The 26,556-nt window shown below is 39.8% G+C and overlaps 2 protein-coding genes across 10 annotated transcripts in view; one reads left to right on the forward strand and one right to left on the reverse strand.

The window, feature by feature from the left end:
• Window positions 1-1,784: 1,784 nt before the first annotated feature.
• On the reverse strand, window positions 1,785-6,898 carry gcm2 (glial cells missing transcription factor 2). Its single transcript, XM_042068043.1, has 5 exons — window positions 6,529-6,898; window positions 5,956-6,208; window positions 4,793-4,905; window positions 4,096-4,221; window positions 1,785-3,222 (listed from the first exon to the last, which is right to left on the reverse strand). Exons 1-5 carry the CDS (start codon window positions 6,625-6,627, stop codon window positions 2,329-2,331), a joined length of 1,485 nt encoding a protein of 494 aa, XP_041923977.1. The 5' UTR covers window positions 6,628-6,898; the 3' UTR covers window positions 1,785-2,328.
• Window positions 6,899-6,915: 17 nt separating this feature from the next.
• The window catches only part of sycp2l (synaptonemal complex protein 2-like), a 31,831-nt gene continuing 12,190 nt past the window's right edge, over window positions 6,916-26,556 (forward strand). Inside the window, exons 1-32 of one of the 9 annotated variants that reach the window (XM_042068021.1) lie at window positions 6,916-7,097; window positions 7,206-7,382; window positions 7,792-7,845; window positions 8,918-9,037; window positions 9,176-9,556; window positions 9,800-9,824; window positions 9,939-10,024; window positions 10,500-10,588; window positions 11,623-11,657; window positions 11,754-11,896; window positions 11,991-12,043; window positions 12,167-12,212; window positions 12,288-12,380; window positions 12,714-12,774; window positions 12,893-13,047; window positions 13,392-13,452; window positions 13,558-13,591; window positions 16,116-16,143; window positions 16,252-16,280; window positions 16,417-16,477; window positions 16,812-16,916; window positions 17,206-17,255; window positions 17,601-17,652; window positions 17,879-18,014; window positions 21,852-21,898; window positions 23,205-23,304; window positions 23,405-23,472; window positions 23,592-23,652; window positions 23,771-23,860; window positions 24,894-24,997; window positions 25,765-25,859; window positions 26,313-26,412. In XM_042068021.1, coding sequence (XP_041923955.1) covers window positions 9,371-9,556; window positions 9,800-9,824; window positions 9,939-10,024; window positions 10,500-10,588; window positions 11,623-11,657; window positions 11,754-11,896; window positions 11,991-12,043; window positions 12,167-12,212; window positions 12,288-12,380; window positions 12,714-12,774; window positions 12,893-13,047; window positions 13,392-13,452; window positions 13,558-13,591; window positions 16,116-16,143; window positions 16,252-16,280; window positions 16,417-16,477; window positions 16,812-16,916; window positions 17,206-17,255; window positions 17,601-17,652; window positions 17,879-18,014; window positions 21,852-21,898; window positions 23,205-23,304; window positions 23,405-23,472; window positions 23,592-23,652; window positions 23,771-23,860; window positions 24,894-24,997; window positions 25,765-25,859; window positions 26,313-26,412 — 2,193 coding nt within the window. In that variant the 5' untranslated portion in view covers window positions 6,916-7,097; window positions 7,206-7,382; window positions 7,792-7,845; window positions 8,918-9,037; window positions 9,176-9,370. Of the gene's footprint in view, window positions 7,383-7,791; window positions 7,846-8,595; window positions 8,750-8,917; window positions 9,038-9,175; window positions 9,557-9,799; window positions 9,825-9,938; window positions 10,025-10,499; window positions 10,589-11,622; window positions 11,658-11,753; window positions 11,897-11,990; window positions 12,044-12,166; window positions 12,213-12,287; window positions 12,381-12,713; window positions 12,775-12,892; window positions 13,048-13,391; window positions 13,453-13,557; window positions 13,592-16,115; window positions 16,144-16,251; window positions 16,281-16,416; window positions 16,478-16,811; window positions 16,917-17,205; window positions 17,256-17,600; window positions 17,653-17,878; window positions 18,015-21,851; window positions 21,899-23,204; window positions 23,305-23,404; window positions 23,473-23,591; window positions 23,653-23,770; window positions 23,861-24,893; window positions 24,998-25,764; window positions 25,860-26,312; window positions 26,413-26,556 lie in introns of those variants that run through there. The other 8 variants (XM_042068022.1, XM_042068023.1, XM_042068025.1 and 5 more) reach the window with 8 other exon arrangements.

Raw genomic sequence — 26,556 nt, forward strand, 5'->3', positions numbered from 1 at the left:
ACTTATACTTAGGCATGGGGTTTTCTGTTGGCAAAGTGCTCAACATTTGTAGTAAAATGACAAGGCTTTCCTGGCATGCATTTTCAATAACCTGCTAGTATGGAGGTCACTTCTGGTGTTTCTGTTAGACTTGGTGACCTCAATCTGCTACTTTTGTCTGTATCTCTGTATCAATATCCTTAGGGATTTTTTTGCTTCTCTTGCCACCCTCCTCATTGTGCGTAGGGGCAAGACAAATATGGGTCCTTTTTTATGCAAGACTGTAACAGACTGTAACCACTTGATTGGAACATATTAATGTTTTAACTGTAAATATGGGCATTTTCAGGCAAGTACTGTACATGTTTTTTTTTTATAATTTCCCGATTTACCAAGCAATTTACCAACCTCTTGTATTTCCCATATTAAAAAAGTTTGTTTGCCCTTTTTTTGTATCTTAATAAAACAGGAAGTCATGGAATCCCTACTTCACTTAAGTTGAATATAAATTAAATAAATTTCAGTTATATTTTGTGACAATAATTGTGGCACGTGTGTTTTGTTAAAATATTTCTTTCTTTACGAGGATTTTTCAAAACTGGATTTTTCCTCATTGATTTCATTATGAAACGAATAAAATGGAAGAATACTTTTTACCCATTATTACCAAAGGTGCCAATACATGTAGAGGGCAGTGTATATTTGTGGGGAAGGGAGTGTGAAAGTTGTGTAAGTAAGATAAACAATAAGATGAGATGTGTCAGTGCATGGCTAAGCTGTACATCAGTTAATGTTAATTCTAATCTTTCTATAGGCTAGTGTAAATGTGGGCATTTCAAGCATAGCAAGAGATATGTAACTGTAAAACTTAAGTAGACGTGTGTGTGCGCATGCATGCGTGCGTCTGTGTGTGTGTGTGTGTATCTGCCTCTGTGTATGTGTATTTGTGTGTGTGCACCGCCATGCATGTAGGTGCATGTATATTATGTGTGTTTGTGTGTGTGTGCGTGTGTGTGTGTGTGTGTGTGTGTGTGTGTGTGTGTGTGTGTGTGTGTGTGTGTGCGTGTATGTATGTGTGTGTGACCTTATGCGTGTGTGTACACATGGGTGTGAATACTCAGCTTTAGGAGGGCAATGGCGCCTCTGCGCCTCCAAAGTCGTTGTGAAGAGAGATACTGTCAGCGACAGGTATTACTGACACTCTCTCTCTCTCCTTCACTTTCTTTCTCTCTCTCTCGCCCAACTGCACTCTCTGACTTCCTTTCACACTCTCATTCTCTTGTTCTCCCTGTGAGTCTCTACCCACCCTGCCAGTGGAATGGACAGATGTGCCTGTCAAGCTGTATGTCAACAGCCAGATTAAAAGCATCCTGATGACAAACCGGACGATTAATCGTCCAAGATTAACCTTCTTCCCCCTGACCCCCCTAAGTGAGATGGGTGAGCGAATATGTTTACTCACACCTTGGATGTTCCTCTTTAACCAAAGTGGGTAATAGAACCATGTGTACTTATGATGCACACATACTAAAGATTTTTTAAAGGTAGCCAACAATTCCAGTTTAATATATATTTTGTTAAATTCAGTGAATTTCTCCTCAAAGTTCTCACTTCAGTTTGTGCACTCAAATTTGATTGGCTGTTGACCTTATTATCAATACCTTTTTTGTCATAAGCATAGACTTTACTTACACAGTAAATTGAAGTTTTATCTGTGCAAATTGAATTGCAGTCACAAAAACAAATCTGAATAGACAGATAGACTATCAGGTATTGTAGTATTCATTGGAAAAAATATATCATGATTTCAGATTAAAGATTTTAATATTACACATATATTTGGTTTAATGTGTACAGTCAGACATATCAGCTGATCACTTTTCAAATAATTTTGTCAAATACACACCTCACAAAATATAGTCATCAAGTTTTTATTTTTACAAACACTTAAGTTTGAAATATTTGTTCATAGACTGTGTTCCTGTACCAACACAAGAGTTGCTTTGGCTTTCAAGAAGCTAAACTTCCAAATTAAAGAAATGTATTGAACATCGGCATTTGTATTTTTTAACATCAGTATAATCTAGAGTTCTATGTATTTTTTAAAACTAATAATAATGACATCTCACTATATTACTGCAACACTGTTTATAAATAACAAAAAAGTATTTACAGACCTGTTTAAGGACGGCCAAACTTGGTCATGTCAAAGTGTTCTTTTGGCTCGTTGATTCAGCTACATCATCAGTCTTTGTTTCTACACATATCTCACTCTATTGTTCTCTCTCTTTTTCTATCTCTCTGTCTCTTCCTCTATTTGTTGTTCTTTTGCTCCATGGCTCACAAATGTCAATACTCCCCTCCGTCGTACCTGAATGGATGGCTCACCCTCTCCGGGTAGCTGTTGGAGGGGTACCCGCTGTAGCGGAAGGAGTCCAAGTTTTCTGTGCGTTCAATTTTGGCGGGCAACGTCTCCTGGTAGGAGAGGGCCGACTTGATGACACCTGAATCCTCGGCCAGCTTCAGGTCAGAATAGGAGGCGGTGGGCGAGGCCTCCTCCAGCAGGACGTTGCAGTTGGGGATGCCCTTTACATCGTAGAGGTTGTCGCCATACTTGACCACAGAGGGCTTGGGGCAGGGCTGGTAGGAGACCTTGGTGGTGGTGGTGATGATGGTCTGCAGGGCGGCGGGCGTGGCCGGTGCTGGCCCCGTGTACCGGCACGGGTATTCGCCGTTGTAGTAGTGGTGGTTGGCAGAGTTGGCACTGGGCAGCTGCGTGTACTCGCCACGCTCCCCGTACGCCCCCTTGCCCAGAATCTGCTTCCAGCCGCCCAGCTTGGCAGTGGCAGAGCCGTCGTAGCCGCGCTCGTGACCACTCACGGTGCTGCCGCTGTGGGTCGACCCGGCGAGGCCGGGGCCGGACTTGCCGGGGTCGGCTTCCGACGGCGGGCTGGCCGGGTCCTTGTAGAGGGCGGTGTAGGAGCTGGGGGTGGTCAGGTAGCCCGGCATGGGGAAGTCGTAGTGCGGGCGTGCCATGTAGAGCCGAGGGTTGGCTGCCTTCTGCAAGGAGGAGGGGGCCTCGGCCATGGAGTCGTAGGCAAACTTGTAGGGCTCCGAGTTCTGGAAGGGGGGGTAGTGCTGGCTCTGTAGGGGGAAACTGGGCTCCAGGAGGTTGAAGCGGTCTGCATCCACACAGGGCAGCTGGTGCAGGTTGCTGAAGGGGATGTCATGGTAACGACCCGTCTGGAATCACATAGATGAGGACAGTAAGGGACACAGCTAGGAAGGTCACATATCTGTCTGATTTCATATTAATAAAACAATTGAACTATGTTAATGCCTTATGAAGCTGGGTTCATATATATTTTAGGGACCTCAATGTGTATGATTGATAAAAACTGTATAAACATGAATATCACTTATGTAATATGCACTGCCTCCACTCACAGATAGATCTTAAATGATTAGATTCTTATTAGTCGTAGACAAGTGATTGTGGAAGGAGACATTATCCCTGAACAACAAAGATGACCATACTGGGTTTTATTTTCAACTGACCTGTCTCAAGGGTAAAAACAGGCATGACATTTTGTAGATCAGTATTATGTGTATCATGGAAAATAAGAATACAATTTAAGAATTGATAAAACTATATGTAGGCCTATGTATTTTAGCAAAAAAGTAGACACTGTGGATTCATTTCAGTATGGCAGCTCATTGCTTACATCATGTTGCATTGAACTTCATACTCACATAGATAGTTGTGAATTCTACATAGTGTGTATTAAATCATGGAAAGAAAATATATGTTCATATATCTGAATGTACGGCAAGTTTATAATAGTGTGAATTAATTTGTGGAGGAGTTTGTGAAGTCTGCATGCATATGAATGCATGATTACTTATGTATTTATGTGTGCATAAACTGAAACCTCTCTCTACCTCTCCCTATCTGTTAATGGGCATTTGAAAGTGGCATTTGAGTACACCTTGTGTGTGTGTGTGTGTGTGTGTGTGTGTGTGTGTGTGTGTGTGTGTGTGTGTGTGAGAGAGAGAGAGAGAGAAAGAGAGAGAGAGAGAGAGAGAGAGAGAGAGAGAGAGCAGACACACACTAACCTCGGACTCCACCAGCCTGCGTTTCTGAGAGAAGTGTGGAGATGACATCCTCCTCTTGACTGCGCTCCTGCGCGCCTCTGTCTCGGACTTGCTCTCTGGTCGTGGGTGATCATGGACTCCTTTAGCCTGATACAGAGCAAAAAGGTTCGAACCCTGATCAGTAGGAACGGCTGAAGTGCCCTTGAGCAAGCCACCTAACCCCTCACAGCTCCCGAGCGCCGCTGTAGCAGGCAGCTCACTGCGCCGGGATTAGTGTGTGCTTCACCTCACTGTGTGTTCACTGTGTGCTGAGTATGTTTCACTCATTCACGGATTGGAATGAATGCAGAGACCAAATTTCCCTCACGGGATCAAAAGAGTATATATACTTATACTAACAGTATAACTACTATTAATTATGAATGTAATTACAATTATTGACATAAAGACATTGGAAAAAATACATAACACAGTTCACATTATGACTGATGCCAAAATGGATATCAAACTGCAAAGCTGTTTTATTTTAAATATGAAATTAAATTAAGCATGTATATCTTAAATTCATTTTGTCTGATCAATTGTAATTCAAAAATAACATTTGTACACCTACAAATGCTTTTTATTTATTGGTTTGTTACATTACTTTTATCTCACATTCTTATTTGTTAAAATACAACTATTTTATCTTATAAATTCTTCTTCATTCATGTCTCACCTGGAAAAAAATGGCTTTTCCATCTACCCTCCAGAAGTTTGTGACCGGATAACCACTGTGCCCTCTACATGGAACTAGCTCCAAAGCTGAGCTGCAGTTCGGGCAAAGTTTCTCTGGAAATCAACATGCAAGAGAGGTTAGTCTCATTCACGCAAGCTAGAGAGAGACATTATTATTAGGCGGTGGCCTTTAAACGACAGGATGCGAGTTTGAGAACTTGTTATAGACATACAGCATAAGGCGTATATTTACTGTACATATTTTTCGCACCTGACTTCTTTACCTATCAATCTATAGGGCTAGATTTGATGATGGCTCTGCAATAGCAGCGTAATAATCCTCTATTTCTTTGTTCATACTGTATTCTGTAGTAGGCTAATGAAAAACAAAACTCCTCTGGCGACAACAAACTCTTTATTTTGTCCATTCTTCATGACTAAATTTCTACTTATCTTGCTGTCCAAAATGTATAATTTAACATGCATGCTACATAAACATTCTAAAACAGTGTAGGCTACATATCACGCCAAGCTGATACAAGCACATAGTTCTGCACACAAATTTGACAAACTACAAGAAAGTCTCAACCTAGTCTCAAATGAAATTGTAAATCCTTTCTTTATTTAGTTGGAATTAATTGGAAAACAATCGTACACTATTCTTCTTAATTAAACATATCGGTAGTCCACATGGGCAGACTTCGAGCAATCGAATCGCCAGCCTATGGGGAAGTAGTTTATTGGCTCAAACTAAATCCAAGCCGATAAAAAACTAATTTTGTTGACAAGACAACAAGAAAAAGGAATCCGTTATTACACGCGTGAGAACTGGACCATTGCCTTGTTCATACAAGGGACCTTGTTGTAGACTAGCCTACCGTTTATTTTTCTGAGGAAGATTTAGTTAGGAAGATGTAAGTGTCGTTGACCCTATTCTAACTTCATATAGGCCGACACAATAACACAAAGAGAGATAGAGAATAACGAGTTCGAGTGGATAATGCCAATGACAGGCCTAGGACTAAGTCATAGGGCCCCTGATCAGAACCCGGATTTAGAACGTTTGTGAGGCCTTTGTCCCTGTGCGTAAAAGTGATATTCTTTACATGCATCATTCATGTGTTCGAAACATTTTCATTTAAAATGACAGAGGCCCACACTTACTTTGCTGCTTTTGTCTTGCTTTGTCGCAAATCGCAGGCCTAAGCTGCAATTTGCTTCCATCACTGAGCGTACAATTCCTGCCGCACACCACGACTCCCAAACAGGACTTCTTTAAGATCTGGCAGTTGTGATTGTTGGTGTTCCGCATCGCCCATCCGCTCAGGTGACGTTGTGCGTTCTTGTCCTCGGCGCTGTAGATGTAACGAACATACCCGTCCGTCCATTCTTGAAAGGCGTCAAACTGCTTCGTGTCCTATGGAGACAGGCTTTAGTGTAACTGATAACATAAGGAGAGGTACCAATACAATTTCAGTATTGAGCTTCTGTGTCCTATCGAACTATGTAGGCTACACCGATGCAAATTTAAAACCACATGTTTGTAACAGCCTAACATGACTAGGCTAGTGATAGGCTACCGTTTTCCATTTCAAAATGAAACCAGCCCAGCAGTCTTCAGCTATTTGAAATAATGAAAGCTGTGACCTCTGGTCACCATGTCAAAAAACTATGGGTGCAGTAGCTGTCCTTGTAAGTGCATCCACAGTCGTAGCCTGTATAACTAGCGAAACTCACCTGGGGAAGCTTGGGATCGTTGATGTCCCATGTCAACTTCATTCCGAAAGAGCAAACACAGTCCGAACCACCGTCAAACTGATCACTCGTCTTTGACATAATGTGAGAGTCTGACAAATGTTTTCAACTTTTAAGTCGTCTTCAGATGTATCCGTGCCAACATTCAATTCCGGACCTTTGAATGTTCCGTACCATAAAGAAATGTTCACAGAGGATACTTAACTTGTAAAAGTTTCAGTGTTATATAACAACACACTTTCATAGCACATAGTCTGCTATAATTCGCTCGTGTATCCAAAAAAGTAAGCCCAGAATTCCAGTACGTCAGTGAAGGTGCGCGTTAAGAGAGGGGCGGCAGGCAATGACTACAGGTGAGGACTGTCTGGCATATGTAAAGAAGGAGGCTGGGCTAACCGCTCACCTCAGAATTGCTGATGCCTAGTGCCGTGTATTCTGTACCTGATCCTTAGCCGTGACCTCTCCAAACCGCATCTATTGTCTGGAAAACGATTTTCTCTGTTGACTACAATTGGTCTAACGACAAATTAAACAAATAAACATTTGAACAGGTATATCTATTGCTAAGTAGTGTAAATCGGCAGCCCAAAGTGGTAATTAGGCTACATAGACCTATTTTCATATTGATGTTTTTCCGTGTGCTGTACAATTTCACTAAGGGAATATCATGTACAGTGATATCCAAACCTGACGGTTTGGAATTTCGAGTCTTATTCTTTATGCGTCAGCGAAATTTTTGCAACCTCTCGATGAAAGAAAGATGTCTAGATCTTAACGGCAGAGAGACCGACTGTCAAATCGCCAGACTATAGCCTATGTAAGGTGATCCATTTGAGGTCAGTACTTGTTATATGTAAACGCAAAGCCTCGACGGACTGCTGACATGAAAACGCCATTTCTCGTGAACAAAACAAACCAGACTTAGCCTATCATGCAAAACTATTCTCTCCAGTTCGAAACAATTTTGCTTTACTATTTGGAAATAGGATTAAAAAAATCGATGTAACATTTTTTGATATGAGAGTATCAGAAACTGCAGGCAAACATTTACGCACATTAATTATTTTCCATATGGTTATTTGTTTTAAAAGTCATTCATAGTCGTAGCTTACCTCTTAAGTTATATAATACAAAATAACAATAATCAAACAATAGGTCTTGGTCTAACTTACAAATTTAATAATGTCGTTTACAATATCTTCTTAACGTCTTTCATGTTTCTTTCTCATCTGAATTGACCATCAGAAGGCCTTACGTTACCAAAAGAACTGACAAGGCAGACCTTGCGAGAAGTGACTGGTAAAGAAAAAATATTACCAACCATTCACAATTCCAATTCCGTTTTATTAATATGATTGATTCTAGTTGTAGCCTATAAATATCATGTCTTATTAGAAATGCAGATTGTATCTAGCTACACAAGTGTTTATACAATAAACGCCTAAGTGTGTCAGCCTTTCATTTGGTAAAGGACACGATTGCTGACGCATTTAATATACAAACACCCTGGGTGTAACCATAAACAAGACCAAAATAGTGTTCTCACGTTAAATTGCGCATAAAAGGAACATCATGTGAAATAGTCTAGGTCTAGCCAATAAAACTCCGTTTTTTTCATGGAGCCTAATTCAATCAAGTAAAATTTGTAGTAGGCTATATGTAGGCATACGTTATCACACGCTAATTAGGCTATACCGTCTGATTGATGATAAATTAGACTACATTGATATTGGGAGTGATTTTTAGTCTGTGTAATTCCTGTAGTCATGTCAATCACAGAATTGGAATATCAGAAGTTCTAAAACATTTGCTAATTTGGAAGAACATTCAAAGAAAAATGTGTGCAAAACTAATGGTGATGTCGATAGGTGTCGCGAGTGATGCCAAAATCTGAATGGACAAATTCATGGTATGGTGGCAGGCTTAAAATAAACTAATAATAATTCACTTTTGCCAAAATTTTGACCATTGCTTTTAAATATTTTAAGCACAATATGCTATAAAAAAACCTACAGGATACCCGGGAAATAACGTTTGCCATGAACTTTCACAACTTTCTGTTGTGAAAAACTAATAATATGTGAGGAAGTGACCAGGTATCCCTAGTTCACTGAACTAGCCTAATGAGAATCTACACCTGTCACCTGGTAGAGCTAATTAGGAACGCCGCGAGACATTCCACTACTGTTCAGTAAAAATGAGCGTAGGCTATGGTCTATTTTAATTATTTTCAAATCAATGTAATGTTAAATGTTAGAAAATACTATTGAACAAAGGATAGCAACTTAACCATAACCTTAATTAAATTAAGTTTAAGTTATTTTGATGTGACCAAAATGCCGGCGTGACTTCTATCATGTTTCTCTCACAGTTCGAGAACAATCTCCAACAGGCTTTTGCCAAAAATAATGTCCAAACAGTCATTGAAGTATTTGCCACGGAAAAACTTTTCAAATCATTCGCAGATCGACTGGAGAAAATCGTCATCAAGGTAGGCCTATACGCTACACATTAATTATGTCAGTAAAGTTAGCCTACCCACATATTAACTTTACATCATTTGAATCACAAAAGACTAGGCCAAGTTATCTGTCAATGTAGGCTAATGTGCTGCTAAACTCGATTTCAGGAACTGGATAAAAATCTATTTAAAAACGTCATCCTGATTCTCAAAGCCATTGAAAAAGCAATGGAGCAAGACCCGGATTGCTTTCACACACTTGTTCAACAAGGCCTTGTTGTAATGATGAGTATCCTGTCAACTTGTGATCATTTTCAAACCATTACTTCTCAGTTTTGTTCTGAATTAATGGTGCTTGAATGAATGTTGCTCTTGCCTCCCCTGGCTTCTAGACTAGCCTACAACAGTTTCTTAAACATTCCCTATCTGTTGTCTGCGTTTACCTACATGCTCACTTGGTATGAGAGGACAATGGAGCAAATAATCCTGAGTGAAGAAGCAACTCCAGAGCAGATGACTTTCCTAGAGGCTTTCTATGATATTGCTGTGGTAGGTAGTTACAGCTCTTGCAGTCCATTGAAAAAGCTGTTCTGTGTTCACCTGGCCAAATACTAAATAAGATCATCCATTGATTGAAATGGTGGCAAATCCACTTATATGTAGACACTACACTACACAAATAATGATAGAATAATAAATATGAGGTATTGTGATTCTGTTGAGGATTTAAGGTTAGTAGTAATGTTTCTTTTTGAGTAATTTAGTGAATTAACCACTATTTACTTTTCCCAGAAACTTTCTCATGGCATTATTGAAGGTTGTATGCCTTTATCTATCTATCTATCTATATATCTATCTATTTGTTTATTAATTTCACTCATTTACTACTCCGGTAAATGCAACACAATTGATCTGTTTGTGACTTCTGCAGGCAAAGCTACAATCAGGACTCTTCTTATTCTGCGCTTTGGGGCTCTTGTGGCAGATGAGAGGGCAAACTACAAACTTCGCCTTGATGTAGGATCAAAGACCATAGATACTTGACTGATAATGTCATAGCTATAACAAGAAAGAATGTTTTTTTCAGTTTTCACATAGAAGAACTTTTACATTTTCTGTATCTTACATGCCAAGGCTGATTTTATTATTATTATTATTATTATTATTATTATCTATTTTTGACCTATGAAGATTTTTCATAGCCCAGACTGTTATCCAGAGATGCTTTGTGATTGATATCGTGCAGAACACTCACAATCTATTCTCGAATTTATCTATTGAACAATCAATTCTGATTGATCGGTCAGAAAAGATGTCCGTGGAAACAAAGGACTATCATTTTCCCTTGATACTATACAAATGCAGTACATTTGATGGAGGACCACAGCACGCAAGGGATGTAAAGCTTTGGTGCTAATAATGTAATGCTGCACATAAACTTAGAGGGATGGTTCCATCGTTTGTAAAAGGCTTTCTTTTGCCGTCTTTCTAGGCCATTCAGACAATTAACTCCATGGTGGATGGGATTTCCAAGGATGACCGGCGAGATATTTGTCAATGCTCTTCTCTTTCTCAGCTCCTGTAAGTTTATTTTTGTAATGCCTACTAAATCCACTTGTTTCATTTTTTTTTCCCCAAAACATACTGTTGTAAATATGTTGTGGAACTAAATCCCGCTGTAATTATGGAAAGAAAAGTTTTTAAGTTTAAATTTCACCAAGTGGTACCTTGTACCTAGTTGTGGGTTTGCTATAAGACAAGAATCTAGAAAGACCCGCCACCTAGCCCATCTCTGTACTGTGATGGACAAATAAGGAGGGGAAAGTTTGTCCTCTCAAACCCCCTCAATTCCAAATGTAGTGGCAGAACATTGCCCTCTTGTGGGCAGTCAGGGTTGCTGCACTTTCAGATCGACAAATGCTTGCCCAGTTCAGCTTACTCACCCAGCAGCAGTATTGAGTTGTGAAAAGCCTTACAAACACCAACAAAAATGCAGCTGGCTTTGATAAATGACTTGCTAGCCTGATTTATATAAGAATTTTGGCAATGTTGTGTTGTAAAAGCCTTTTTTGCATTTGTTTGGTCCAACTCGCCACATAACTGCAGAGTGCATCGCCTATAGTGTGGGTTCATGGTTTTGCATACTGTACGATGGAAAGTAAATTGATGTTACCAGTGCTAATGGTCTTTAAAAAAAACATGCTTCAAAAGTGCACAGACTGTTGCACACTGACAAATGCATTGAAGTGGTCATGGTGTTAAATTATTGCATAATGTACAGTATACTCTGTACATTTCAGTATCAGAAGAATAATCAGAAGAATTGAATACTGATGTCGGCCTAGTGAAAACATATCACATTAATAATATTTGATTCTATTTATCTTGGTAAAAATCTGAGTTAAAATACTTTCATGTTGCTGTTGTGTCCCCACATTGTTCAGTCTTGACCTATGCAAAAGTTTTTGCATATTAATCAAAAATATTTAATGGCACATGCAAACAAATCTATATCTGTAGACACATTCATGGTAAGCAAAAAGGTCATTCTAAAACTTGCGCAGCTGTGTGTAACTATGCATGATTTCATGAATTATACTTTATCTTTATTCCAGGGAAGACTTTGCCAATGCTTTGTTGAAAGGTGGAGGTAAGCTGTCTTTTTAATATGTATTTTTCAGTTGACCTAAAACCTGGAGCGCATCTTTTAAATTAATGTCCTACAGCTGTATTCACACTCCTACAGATTATGAGTTTCAGGTTGCTGTGACTGAGGCACTGTCACGCATGACCGTAAAGAGGACAAGAGAGGACATTGCCCACAAGTGGTTTGGTGACAAAGGACTGGCATCCTCTTTTATTGGTATTAAATACGGAGAGTTCGAAACAGTAGGTTCCTATGTTCTTTAACCAAAGATTATTTTTTAATTAAAGTGGTCATGACTTGCTCTAGCTTGTAGTGACCTGTTTGTTATTATTAAAGGATTGCCGGATATTTCTAAATGAAGTAAATCTCTCATTTGGAGATGAAAGAAGGTATGTCACAATATTTGTGCAGTAATACCATTTAATTATCATTAATAATATTGATTTTCTTTTATCTGAACTCATTTAAGGACTGTTCCTGCAGGGCTGACCCAAACCTGTTATCTTTTCCAGAGTTTTCACATTTCCCTGCTCAAGAGTGTTTCTTGGCCCTACTGAGGTGAGTGTTGAAGAGCAGTGTGTTTATGGTCCTACTTTATCTGCATTGTCCCCCTAATGTCTATATTCTGATCAGCTTTACAAGCCTGATGATGTACACCTCAAGGAGTTCTGGGTGGATTTCAACGTTGGTTCATCCTGCATCACCTTCTCTGTGGATGATCCAGAGGTAAGGTCTTTTTGAAGGTCATCTTCGTTTTTTTTTTGTGTGCTCTGAACATACAGTGATGGATGTTTAATGAAATCACTGTCTCTTATAATTGATTAAGTCTTTTTATTTATAATTGGTTATCTCTGTTTTTTCCCTTGTGTAGCCCTTGACATTTGAATGTCACACTCTTGTCTTATTAAAGCCCCAACTCTAAGAGCACTTTGTTAACTCCAGCAGATGTCTTGGGTCTACTCTGTGACTGGTTGTCTTGGCATTGAGAAATGTAGTGCTGCAGGTACATGAGAACAGCTTAACATGTGCTGTACTGTATGCTCTGTCTGTGTGTTCCAGAACTCTCTCTGGGGGTCTATCTGCTTGGTGAAGACATCTGTTCGATTCTATGAACTGTCAAGTGAGTGCCTTACTGTGTGTGCTTTCTTGGTCCTGATCAATAAAATGCCACTAGGGTTGCCATTTTGTATTTTCACACTCTCTCACTCTTTCTCACTCTCTCATACTCTCACTCAAAGCAGTGACTGACCAACTACTCCTGACTATCTGGACCACCAGTCCTGTTGTCCCCTATGGAAAACTTTCAGGCCAGACGGTGTATATGTACTTCTCGCCATGCCTTGATATTGCATCTGCTTTACAGAAAGTCTTTGGGGATATACCACAACCCAAGGTGTGTAAAACGTGCTAAGTGTGACATTATATATAGAATGCACTGCAACAAAATGCATCCTTTGTGCACAAATGCTTTTCTGCATTCTCTTCGTATTTTGTAGACAAAAGGAATTGCATTATTGCTTGGTTTCATAATAAGTTAATACATCGTATTGCAAAAAATTAAATCTGAATGCACCCAAATATGTTATTCACAAATATGTGCCTCATAGGTAGATGCATTCTATATGATGTATCTAAAACACTGTTAATGCATCAAAACGACTGAATAAATATAAGGTATATAATATGTATTTCTATGGACTGTATAAGGAGCTAATGCAACATCATTAAATGATTAAGGGCTCAGTACCAGAAAGACAAACAGCCCCTCTGGCCTCCTACATTGAAGACTCCTCCTCAGGTGTGTAGATTTCTGCCCAATCAGCTTCATGGTGTTATCTGTGTTCTCGATGCCCATAACTTTAACATAACTATTTATATGTATTTATATATGTGTCATATCCAGAACCTCCTGGTGCAGTAACAGAGGATTCTCCAAGGTAAGCATACATTACCCTCCAGAATTATTGGCACCTTAGGTAAAGTTGACTAAAAACAGGTATAGAAAATAATCTTTTGCTGGTTTACAATGAAAACAAAAAGAAAAAAATCAAACCTCGAAGGGAAGCAAATTTATACTGAGAAAAAGGAAAAACTCATAAATAAATAAATATGTTCAACAAGAACAAATTGCCCCCAATTATTGGCAACCACTAGAAAACAGACACAAAATAGAACAGAAGCATTTCTTATCTAATTTAAACTTTAATCAGAGCGTCGGAAATTTCAGAAGTAGTTCATGACTTTCTTTTTCACTAAGGTATGAAAATAAAGTGACAGAGGTTAGTCATTTTCGCAAGAAGATACACTTAATTTAAATAAAAAGTTGACATTGTGGGCCAGATGTACGTACATTTGCGAACGTAGCGTTATCAGCGTCATGGACACACAGCAGATTGCGAACGCTGTCAGACCCAAGTTTCCGTCGTATTTATCAATCGTTCAATCCTTAGTGTACACTGCGCCTTTCTCTGCCTTTCTCCGCCCATAAACACAATTTACGAACGTCCACAACTGAATGGCAGCGCCTACATACAAGCGCAGTTGAATTAAGTTAACTGATGACAACATCTTTTTAGAATCAAACGTTTAGCGATCATGAAATAATACCATACATGATAAGATGTAAACAAGCAGGGAGATAATGAAGATCAGTAGTTCTACTCAAACTACTTGTGCACGTAGGCTATGGAAGATTGGTCAAATCTAGCAAGTAGGAAAGTTTAAGTTAATGACGTGAAAGTGAAAGTAGACTAAGACATTCGAAAGGCCAACGAAAGTTAAGGTTGCTTTTGGTAGTACAAATACTTTCACCACAAAAACTGGTGCTCTAAATAGCGATTCTGTTGTCTTTGAAAGGTTCTCTTATTAACGCATTGAACTGCAATTTGGATTAACACCTGCTTTTACAAGGCGGAAGTATTTAGGCGGAGAATAGACGCTTTCAGGAGCAGTCTTTGTACATACCGCGGAATACATAACTAGGCGCTCTTTACTCTTCCCCTCCCATCTTTTTACGCTAAACTCCCACTTTCCCCTGGATCCTCCCATGAATGCATAATGCATGACATGACAGTCGCAATCTGCCACTTTCAGCTCCCGCGACAGGCAGTTTGCGCTTTTACATCATTGCGGCCTGTTTGTAGGCTACATACCTCGCAATGATTTTACACGCACATTGCGAAACAAATACGCCTGAAATGGGCGCAAAAGCGTTAGTACATCTGGCCATGTGTGTTGCCATTTGTAATGCAGAGAATGGCTATAAAAACTAGGTACTTTGTTGAAAATGCCTATATTTACAGTTAAAACAACAATTAAAAGGTTCTGATCAACTGGAAATGTGACAATATGCTTGCACAAAGACCCATGGCTATCTTGTCCCCACACACAGTATGGAGGATGGTAAGATATGCAAAAATGTCCATAAGAACCACTGTTGGAGAGTTACAGAAAAAGGTATCATCTTGGTGTCACCATGTCCCTCAAAAAATCTTCAAAAGAGACCTCACTGCTATTTAGAGAGCATGCCAGGTAAAAGCCGTTCCAGTCATTTAATTACAAAAGTAAATGACCGGGGTTACTGAATGATACAGTGATTTTGTCTGGAAGTGTGGTTTATTGGCAGATTAAATGAAAATTGCCCTCTTTGGCAAGAAACACCTTAGGTGCCTTTGGCGTACATAGAAGAATGACTATACTGAAAAGAACCCCATGGCTAAAGGGAATTATGGTGGAGGGGCTGTGATATTGTGGCGCTGTTTGTATTCCCAAAGGCCTTGGGAAACTTATTAAGGTGTATGGTGTCAATCTCTGCCAAGACACCACAACAAGTGGGTCATGACAGGACATGACAAGTGGGTCATTACTGGATCATTAATGAGGTCAATGAACCAATGAACCAAAGCAAAATCTAGATCAAAATAAAAATGATTTACTGAACACAAAATCAAGCTTCAGCCTTTGCCATCTCAGTCCTCTGATCTAATCTCCATAGAATAACTGTGGGGTGAGTCAAAGAGGACAATATACAAGTGTGGACCTACAGTAGGAATCTGGAATCTGAAGATTTTGTAAAGACGATTAGTCTTAAATCCCTTGCTTTGTATTCTCCAACTTTATGGGGTGTCCTAGGATAATATTACAAGCTGTTTTATTGGCAAAGGGAGGCTCAGTAAGGTATTACAAGCAGGTGCGCCAGTTATTGTAAATGGAGTGTTTTTGTGAGACAGTAATAAATTAGTGTCCCTTCAATGTTAGATTTTTCCTCATTGTTTTCATTGTGAAGAAATTACCAACAGGTTATTTTCGTATACCTGTTCTTATTTAACTTTAGCAGAGATGCCAATAATTCTGGAGGGTATGTTCAAATGCCATGTTGTAATTATCTATGGATTTACATAGACAGACATAGACCTCCATTGATAAACCATGAGAACTAATCATTCGCCCTGTTTTGCATAGTCCACAGATTACGAACGAAGACACAGAGGTAGAGAACATTTCATTATTTTCACACCGTCTTTACACACAGGTTAATGAATTGCATCATTTTACTACTAAGAATCTTTCTGTTTGTGTGTCACTTCTCTCTGAGTAGATGAGCCAGGCGGAGGTGTCCGTACAGCAGTGAGTGACTGATTGGCATCTCCACAGTAGAAACACTGAGGAGAAGCTTTACAGTAGGCTGCTCCCCAGTATGTTGTCATGCATGTGTGTGCTGCAGATTGATGTGTTGTTCTGTCATTTTATTTCCATTGTCCAGAGAGGAAGAAAGCACCCCCACACAAGATGTCTTCCTGATGCGCAATGACTCTGACACAGAGGTTGAATTGATGTGTATATACTTCATAATGTCACCTCTTCCTTCTGTCTTTCTTTTTTTTCTGTCATATGTTTTATCTTTTTCTCTGTCTCTCTCTCTCTCTCACATATCAAGACAGTACCTCTGGGGCTTCTTTCTCCACTCACTCTGTCAGTTTGTGTATTTCAATCTTTGTCACTGTCCCCAGTCTGTCTTTTCTCTTCTTTCTAAGTTTTTCTCTTTCAGTAACAGGGAACAAACTTAACATAAGATAAGTGTTATACTTCTGTTCTTGTGGAGAACAATTCAGCTTGCTCGCTAGATGTGTCCTTAACACATTAACCAAACTATCTTAGGTTGAAGTAAAACACAATCTTGAACCCACAAGACGCTTATCAAAGCGCTCACAAGTCACAAAGCCAGACAATGTGTCATTCTGGACTGCTTTGAAGATTTATAAGGTCAGTGTCTTCATAGAGCTGGGGGTTTTGGCACTAGCTGTTCAAATTTATATGATCATAAAGTTGTCCTTTATCAGTGGGGTTGTTTTCCCAATTTGTTGGAGTTTTGAGTGGGAGAGGGAATCAAGACATTGAAATATCACCCCAAACTCTAGCTAATTTGTCCTTTTTAGTGGCAAATTTCAATAAGCCCAATACCCAGTTAAGCATTTCTGTTGTCAAAAAGCATTTTTGTTAAAATTGCTGTCTGTTTTTTTTCTTTTTGTGTGTTTGTTTATTTGTTATCCAGGTAATGAGGGCAAGAACAAGATTTCTCAGCAAGCCCGCCTCCACAAATGTGTATGACCACATTTCACTACATGGTTTATAACTAAATGTTTTTAGAGGACATTCCAACTCAACTTGGGAGGTGGTGGGGGAGGGGGGGTTCTTATTTACCATTTCTCATATTAATCTCTAAGCTCTCTTAAATATTTAGACATTATGCCAGATAGCATACAGCTAGATATTTTCTGTTGTTTGAGGATGGCCTGTTTTCATGCCTGCTCAACCCAAGACTGAGCCGGCATCCTGCCTCACACTACATGCAAACAGTCTTGTGAAGTGACCCCACATAAATTATGGAAACAGCTGTGTCAATGGTAGGCAGTAATCATTGGATAAAAGTCGTCCTATTATTTGCAGGTCTCATCCGACTGTCTCGGCCAGCACAACTGAGAAGAAAGTTCCACAGAAGGTAAACACAATTTCTCCATGCGACTAAACCATTGTGAATTGCAGCCGCTGTGATGTTTGCTGTGTTATGTTATGTTTGTTTCATCTACAAAATATGCAAATTTTCCCGAGACTAAATACAAGTATTGTATTCAGTGTTATGTTTCGAAAACAAATACCTGTGTTCCATGTCATGTCTTCACTTGTTTAATCAAGTAAGATTATGTAAAATGTGTTTCCTTATGTAGACCAGAGGGGAAGGGTCCAACTGGGCTGACCTTGAGGGGAACAGCATTGCCACAGACAAGCTCAGCCCCTGCCACACTAGCACACCCACATGCACCTACACCAGGAAGAAACCAAAGGTCAAAGGTCGACTGAGGGGTAACTACAGTCAGTCTTTTCTGCTTCAGTTATGGCGCATCCTCCTGTGACGTAAGGATTTTATTTAAAGACCACCAGTCCTTGAATATGTCTCACCAGGTTCACCAGTCAAAGCACTAGTTCATGAATAGAGTTTGTTTGAGTGAATTATTCCACTCTCAAAGGCTTCAGGCATGTCATCATGGACTTATTTGGCACTTTGAACAGTACTGTTTACCCAAATTCATAATGTCAAGTCCTCTACACAGCCTACACTCTGTTCTGTTCTGTTCTCTATCTAAATTCACTCCATTCACTATTTTAATTGTTTTCTTCTGTCTTTTTAGATTTTATTGTTGTGTTTTTATATTTTATTTGATTTCCTTCACCTTTTTAAACCATTTTTAACTGACTCCACCTTGTGCTTTATGGATTTTAACAATTGTTTTCTTTTTATGACTTATCTGTTTTATAACTTTATCTTTTAATCTTTAACCTATTCTCCTTCTTTTTCTTTTATCTTTGGCCACTATGCTTTTATTTAATACTGCTTGCTATTCTCTCATTGTGTAAAGCACATTGAATTACCTTTTGTGTATAAAATGCACTATATAAATAAACTTGCCTTGCCTTGAGATGCACTACCCATCAAAAGTTGGGGGTCACTTAGAAATTTCCATTCTACTCCATTATAGACATAATATCAGCTGAGATCATTTGCATTACATTATGTGCTTACATAATTGCAAAAGGGTTCTACAGTGTTTTCTCAATTAGCCTTTTAAAATGATTAGTAAACAGAATGTGCCTTTGGAACATTGGATGAATGGTTGCTGATAATGGGTAATGTAGATATTGCATTAAAGATCAGCCATTTCTTTCTACAACAGTTGAGAACCCTTTTGCAATATCACACAATACCTCATACCAACCTCAAGTTTCTTGAGAACTTTAATGATCAGTTTCTTGAACTTTAACCCAGTACATTAATAGTGACCCGAATTCGGGACAAATACAGTGCCCCCCACCTCCCCCCAACAACCCCCATGCATTTTTTTGCACCTTATCATGAACTACCATAGTCATGCTATATACCATTTTAAAGCTGAGAATCTCAAGAATCGATATATGTAAAGCTTTCCATGAATTAACATATATTTTGTGTGTAAAATATAAGTGTATCCCGATATATAACATATCAGAATACCCCCCTCCACCACCCCCCAAAGTTGCTGCGTTCATACTTTGTCACTTGTCTGTATGGCCGTACCAATAAGTTAGCCCAGCATGCTTGGTCTTGAAATTTTCGTAAGAATCCATAGATGTAAAATATCTACATTGTTTTATTGCCAATATATTGAGTAGTTGTACACGCCAGTACAAACAAAACAGATGCATACGAAAAGAAGCGAAGTAAAAACTTATTTTTCGCGGAAATCCATATATTTCGGTTCTACTTCCATTATTGTCGCTGGATTCACGGTACTCTGCGTGTTCACGAGGCTCTTCTGATTCCATCGATACCAATTACATGTCTGTAGGACCAATGAGAGTCGAGATAGATGCCATCAAAGCCAATGAGTCACGTAAGCGATGAATCTGACAACCAGTCTTTGAATGGCAATAGCGCTGCGTCTGATTGAGCCAATGAGATGGGACCTAGATGTCTGTGTAGCCAATGAGGAGAGCTTTCTTTAGACATGTGACACATCGTCACATTCTACTTCCTTGTCGGCTAAATTCAATGCGTAAAACAGATGCGTAAACATAGTCACCGAAGCAGTGTTTTGGAAGTGTTTTACTGAACAAGCAAGAGGCAGTTTTTGAAGGTTTTTGTTTGTAAAAACATGCCAAAAAGACAAGCAAAAACGAAACATGTTGAACCGGAGGACATCGATGATCTGGAGGAGCCGAAAGTAGTTTCTCCGAATGCGACTCCGAGGAGGAGCACAACTTTTTAGCTGGGAAGGACCCTGATTTCGAGCTGTGAGTATACTACTTATATCCATATACAGTTACAGATACAGTTTCGTTTGCTTTTGTAATGTTTAGTGCATAGTTTTTAGGTGTTAGGTGAGAATGCAGTGTGTGTGTGTGTGTGTGTGTAAAAGAGAGTGCAGGGGGAGGTGTGAATAGTTCTGGTATCTGGGGGAGGGGAGTTAGGTGAGAATGCAGTGTGTGTGTGTTTGTGTAAAAAAGAGTGCAGGGGAGGTGTGACCTGAGTACACACATTTATATAATTTGTATAAGTTGTTGGGAAGGGTTTTCATATACTTTAGTGGGTCTGAGTCTAACTTCCATCTGTACAATTGTTTCAGTGACAGCAATGAAGACTGGGTCCCACCAAGCAAAACATAAAGAGCTGAGGATCCTGTGTCTGAGGAAGAGGAGCCGGTGGCTGAGACCAGTGGGACACAAAGAGGAAAGGGTGCTGCAAGAAGCAGGGGGAGAGGCAGAGGAAGGGGGAGATAATAATATTTACTATTTTTACCTTTGTTTCATTTTATAATACAAATGTTTGCTGCATTACCTTGTTTGTCATTTTTTCATGGAAATCTCAAAGGTGTTGGAGCAAAAGTAAGAGTTCCAGGTCAGATAATGCATCTCTAAATGTATGGCACAGCCACTGCAAAGCTCTCCAGGGATCACTCCATCATGAGACACAGACTGTAACCTTTCATTTGACACCAAGATCATGGTTCTGCATAAAGGGGTTCTTGTATAGGAAGAGTTTTAGTTTTGGGTAACCAAAGGTCCTTTTGGAGTCTCCAAATGGACACTTAGCAAAACGCATGTGTATGCCCACACAAATATGGGTCCCACACAGTCATACTTCATCCTATAAGGATCTACTTTGACATACAGATTCACAAGACCTGGTAGTGGGCCTCAGTGGTGTTTTCAAGAGAAAATAAGTGACCAAGAGGGCAGAATGTGGTCATTTCTAGAGATGTGCATAACCGCCTATAAAAAAAACTATCATTCTACCCTTTGCCACTCTCTGATAGTTCATCACACAGTCAATCTATTGGTACCAAAAAATTCTACAAGGCCTTAGCTTTCCAAAGAGGTCAGGCACTTGATTGTAAGTCAAAGTATGTGGCAACAGGGCCATTTTAAGTAGGCGGTGTGCAATTTCGAGGAAAAACTCCAAAATAGGGGTGGAAATGTATAAGGTTAATCATCCAATCGGAACCGGTTATGTGGTTTCCCTGCAACATTGCTCAATCTGGGCATGCACTGACGATGTCAGAGACTTGTCTCCACTATGTACCGCTTGACAATTTCAACTGTGTCTTTTTGAGTGCATCTCTGATACAGTATTTAGGCTATGAGATCTAACAGACAAGTCAGCATATTGATCTGTTGACTGTTTGCAGGTTATGGCATGTCACATAGGCAGAGAAAAGCTATTGCTCTCAAACATTGTCCATTTAATCAACATGTCAATCAATCAGTGGTAGGCCTACTGATGAAGGAATACATTAAATAAATAGATATGGATGGTTTGCAAAGTGATATGTTCCTTTTAAATGGTACGTTTAGTACTTTCAAAATGCATATTCAGTGTTTTGTTTTGATACATGGTTTGGCTGTGTATTTTGTAGTTTTGTAATTTTGCTGAATTTTGCCCATCCCTACCGACAGCTAGAGCAGCCAGGCAGCTACAGTGCTACACTTTGGGGGTATATTTAAGATAATGTCCCCATAGTATAGCACTGTAGCTGCCTGGCTGTTGAAGCTGTTGGCTACAGCAACTCGAACTAGGTAGCACTAATTGTTTTCGGGCCCCTGCCTAGAGCCTGCCTTGCCGGCGGTGTACCTGCTTTAAGTGATTTTGCTTTCTTCTCGCTCTAGTCCTGCCTCTATCATCCCCCAGTAGTGGAGAGGAGGACCATGTTAAGGTAATGGACGTCTCTGCTGTCATTCTGTCATGACCATGAAGCATCTCAAACATAGCTAGAACAATGACAATGTGTTTTAGATTCATCTTACATTTACATCTGTTCATTTGGCAGGTGCTTTTTAACCTGACTCTCGCCAGATGAATTTCGTTCCGCCTAGCTCCACTCATCCATCTGGGATCAATCCATTGAAGTATTGCTTCAGAAGGCTGGGCCTAATCAAAATTTGCTTGCATATGATTGGATAAGCCACTTGTCCGTCATCTATTGACGTGCTACTTCAACCACTCACATCAAAGCCAACCCGTGACGCTGATAACAGTCTCACAGTCGCTTCTACGCTATGTCACATTTATGAAACTCCCGCCCTGCGTCCTGATTGGCTCTAACATAAAATCTGGTGCAGAAATCACTCTCAATGGAAGAGGTCCCAGATGGATGTGAGGGAAGCTAGGCGGAGCTATGTGGAACGAAATTCATCTGGCGAGAGTCAGGTTAGGTGCTTTTATCCAAAGCATCTTACAATAGAATAAGATTTAAGCTGCAGTGCATAGGAGAGCTTAACTATGAATTACCACTGCATCTGCCAATACCAGTACTGGAGGATAGGAGTGGTGACATTAATAGTTAGTGTGGTTGGTGGAAAAAGTGATAAAAGGGTAAAGAAGAGGAAGGAAGAGGGGGAGATGGAGAGGAAGTAGAGGAGAGAAGAGGTGCAGGAGGGAAGAGCATGGGAAGTGTGCATCAGGTGTGATCATCTTTTTCTTCTTTTTTTAGTATATATTTGTTTGCCTTTTTTGCCTTCATTCTGATAGGACAGTGAAGAGGCAGACAGGAAGTGGGTGGGAGAGAGAGATGGGGTGGGATGGGGAAATGACCCGGCTCAGACTCAAACCAGGCTCCTCATGGGCACTTGGACCTAATATGGTATGAGCACTGTAATCAGTTGCGCCAGAGCCCCCCACCCCAACCCCCCAGGTGTGATCTTTTCTTGCAGCTTAACATGATTATGCCTATATTTAGTTTGAGATCAATAAGATATGTATTTATCAGTCAGTCTATCAACCTTTCAATCTGACTGTTTGGTTATTATAGACCAAGACTGGCAGCAGATTAAATGTAATTTTGGGATTAATACTGTTATTGTCTGTATTAATCCCTGACACAGTCTTGACTATTATGATGCAAGGAAAAATAACCAACCATGTATCAGATGATCTTGGTAGTTATTCAGCCTACTGTGATATTCATGATGTGAAGAGTAAAGCCCTGGTTGTAAATTTCCACTTGTGGTGCTCTTTCACAGACTTTGTCATCAATCCAAAAGACATCAGCTGCTAATCTACAGGTCATTTCTGAAATCTCTGAATGTGAGAAGGGCCAGACAGACGCGATGGCCGACTCAGGTAAAGTTTCTCCAACTGATAGAAGTCTGAGTACGTATGAGTACAGGAATAAAATTAACTGTTTATATGTTCATGCATCAACTATTGTGGTCCTCTTTAGGATTCCTTGAGCTGTCGGTCCTTGACAGCACCATACCTGAAACTCTACCCTGTGACCTGGCTGATAAGGTGCTCTTTTGTGAAGAAAATTTTAGTGTATGAACAAATTAAGTTATCTGGTGCTAAGTGGCTTGAACCTTTGTCTAGTTTAAAGTTGCATAAAAATAATTTAACTTTGATGTCCTTAGGAAAGTGCACTTGCTCAAGAATCATCATTTCAATCAAGAAAAAGGCCCCTCAAGAGTCCAGGTTTGTTTTGGGTGAAGTTTAAAGTCAGTAAAGTTGGGGCCAGCAGCTATTGGGAAGTGTTTTCTGAAATCCACAAGCTATATGGGACATTTAATGCCGAAATATTCTCTATTTCCAGAGCCTTCTGTGATCCAGAGGAGAGAGCAGGCAGGAGTAGGCCTGCAGTCCAGAGGCCTATTCCACTCCCATCCACAAGAGGGGGCAGCAGGTATGTTCTGGAATTTGCACACCATTGTAACTGTCCTAGGCATGCTGAGTGCTGAGCCAGGGAGAAAATCACATTAGAGTTGCATTCTACCTGTAATATGTGTTTGTGTGTGTGTATGTGACAAAATCATGACCAGGTCTGCATAGTGAGAAACCTCAGGAACATACTGATAAGCATACTGATAATCTGACATCTGATAATCTCTTTTGTATTTTATATTAATTCAGTTAGGAAATAAACCATTCTAAGCTGACACATTTCAGTCACATCCAGAAACATGTCACGTTCCTGTGTGTGGTGCTCATAAACAACTCCAGCTCTGTAAATGAGTTCAACTGAATCAAGTCTCAACAGTCCTCCATTATTGTCAAATGTACCTAAATTTACCCTCTTTGCTGATGAATAAATGCACCAAGATATTAATTAATGCGGAATTTTGCAATGTTCCCTTATCCAAACCTGTCATGACATTTTTTCATGACATGAAGAGCAAACGTCATTCATGCGTTGTGCACATGTCCTACGCCAGAGAATGTGACATGGCCTGGGTTCCGTTAACCCCAGCCAGCAATCGGCTGAATGGCCTAAGCGTGGCTTTGTCTTGAGAGAGGATCACCCCACCGTTCCCTTTTGAGTTTCCCAACATCCTTGCCACCTGGGCATGGTGCCAGGCTGGCATACGCGTTTGCCAGACCCACTCTCCTTTTATTATGCGGCTCCAAACAGAGCAACTGGTGGAACACTCGCTAGCACCTACTGGGTACACAGGTTCACTCTGGAACAACATCCTGAGATGCCTGTTTGTTATGCTCATCACTGACCAAGTAGTAGAAGTTGCAGGAAGACATTTTGTTAAATAATTTAGAAACAAGTTAGAAGGGGTGATGCTGCAGGTCATATATAGTTGTTATAGTATTTGTGCATAGTATTTAGAGACTGTTCTCAAGAGAAATGTTTCATGAAACACATTAAAATGAATCTCTCTTTGATTTGACACTTTTGTAATTGTCTTTTTAAATTACTCATTGTGCAGACCCTGTAATGGCAGATGAGGAGGACTCTGAGGCAGATATCATGGGTCCTGATGTGATCTCCGCTTTCCGGAGCTTCAAGTCTCAGCTGCTGGACCACGTCTTTGTAATGTTTTGTCCCAAACCAACCCACACACTCTGTACTGTGCACACTGTGCATTGAATATGCACGCTCCCAAAGGACTGTGGTTCTGAAAGCATGGTTTATAAGTGAGACTAATGGGGCCTTGGAGCTTTGAGTTCATAAACTGTGACTAATGGCCTCAAAATTCATTCACTTTCATTTCTATGATTCTCTGGTAGAGATGGAATTATCTGGTATATTTGTACTACTGCTTGCCAAACATATACCCCTTTAGTGTAAATATTGTATTATAATAAGCTTTATTTGCATAGCACCTTTCATACACAGAATGCAGCTCAGAGTGCTTCACATTTGGATCATTTAACATAATAATAATAATAATAATAATAATAATACAGACAAACAAAATGATAATTCTAAATCACTGATGTTTTATTTAAGTAAAAATGAGAGAGAATGAGAATTTGCAAGATGGTAAGGAGATAGATAGATACAATAAGGCATAGGCCTACAATACAATTAATGCAGTGAAAATAGGAAAACCCTGTAAATAACAGCAGTAGGATGTAAAATAATGTGAAGAAATAGGCTACAAGATAAAAGTGTGTTAACTAAAATCTCTCATATACAGGTATGTTTTCAGGTCTTTTTTAAAGTTTGGATAGAACTACCCTGTTTTGTGTCAGCTCGTCATTGTGTCAATTGAAATGTCCTCATATAGTGGGTAGAATTATTCTTAATTCATTTTCAATCACTGTGCATCACACATTTGTTTTCCTCTGCCACAGGCAAAATATCAGAAAATAGAGACAAGATCTCTACAGTCACTGTCTGATTGCCAGAACCAGGTGGTGACGCTTCTGAAAACTGTGCAAACTCAGCGGTGAGAACAAACCCTGTGCAATATGTTATCCAACTATGCAAGTTCCTGAAGAACAATAAACACCATTATTAGTATTGCACATTCGGCCAAACGTGGCCTGACCCATATGACAATGTGTTGAAATGATGAGTCACCGTAGCATTAAATTAGGCCCACTCAAGGTTTTTATCCAGAATATGTGATCCAGCATTTTGGACAATGCAGTTAATGCAGTTTCTTACACAGCAAGGGCATTGAGGTCTGATGACACTTCTTTGTTTACCTTTCTGCACTTTGAATCTATGCAAAACATTAGCAATTCTAGGAAAAGGTAATCCATATAGTGCCTTAATGCAAACATTCTATCAACTACTGCTGAAACATTTTGTCGTATTCATGTCCACATACTAGAAATTATTTATATATTAGTTATTGTTGAAATGTGTGTGTGTGTGTGACACCGTTTGTGTCCAGGCTGCAGCTGCTGGAGAGGTTTGAGGAAGTGGTTGTGGAGCAGCTTGGGCGTCTGGAGCAGGATTGTCGTTCACTCAGGAACATCGAGCAGGAGACCATGGTCTGTATCACCACCACAGGCACAGAGCTGTTTACTGTATTCACATGATTCTCTTCTTTGCTTTACTTTGTCCAACACAGCTGTACAGTATCTGCTTGTGGAGGATATTCCTCTGCCCTCTCAGATCAGATGGGTTCAGGGGCG

The sequence above is a fragment of the Alosa sapidissima genome, chromosome 17 (genome assembly GCF_018492685.1).
Source record: "Alosa sapidissima isolate fAloSap1 chromosome 17, fAloSap1.pri, whole genome shotgun sequence".
Taxonomy (NCBI): domain Eukaryota; kingdom Metazoa; phylum Chordata; class Actinopteri; order Clupeiformes; family Clupeidae; genus Alosa; species Alosa sapidissima.

Coding starts and splice junctions, on each gene's coding strand:
- gcm2 (XM_042068043.1), bottom strand. CDS start 6,627: ATGTCAAAGACGAGTGATCAGTTTGACGGTGGTTCGGACTGTGTTTGC. Junction 4,906..5,955: donor AGCAAGACAAAAGCAGCAAA/GTAAGTGTGGGC, acceptor GTTGATTTCCAG/AGAAACTTTGCCCGAACTGC. Junction 3,223..4,095: donor GCAGGCTGGTGGAGTCCGAG/GTTAGTGTGTGT, acceptor ATGTGATTCCAG/ACGGGTCGTTACCATGACAT.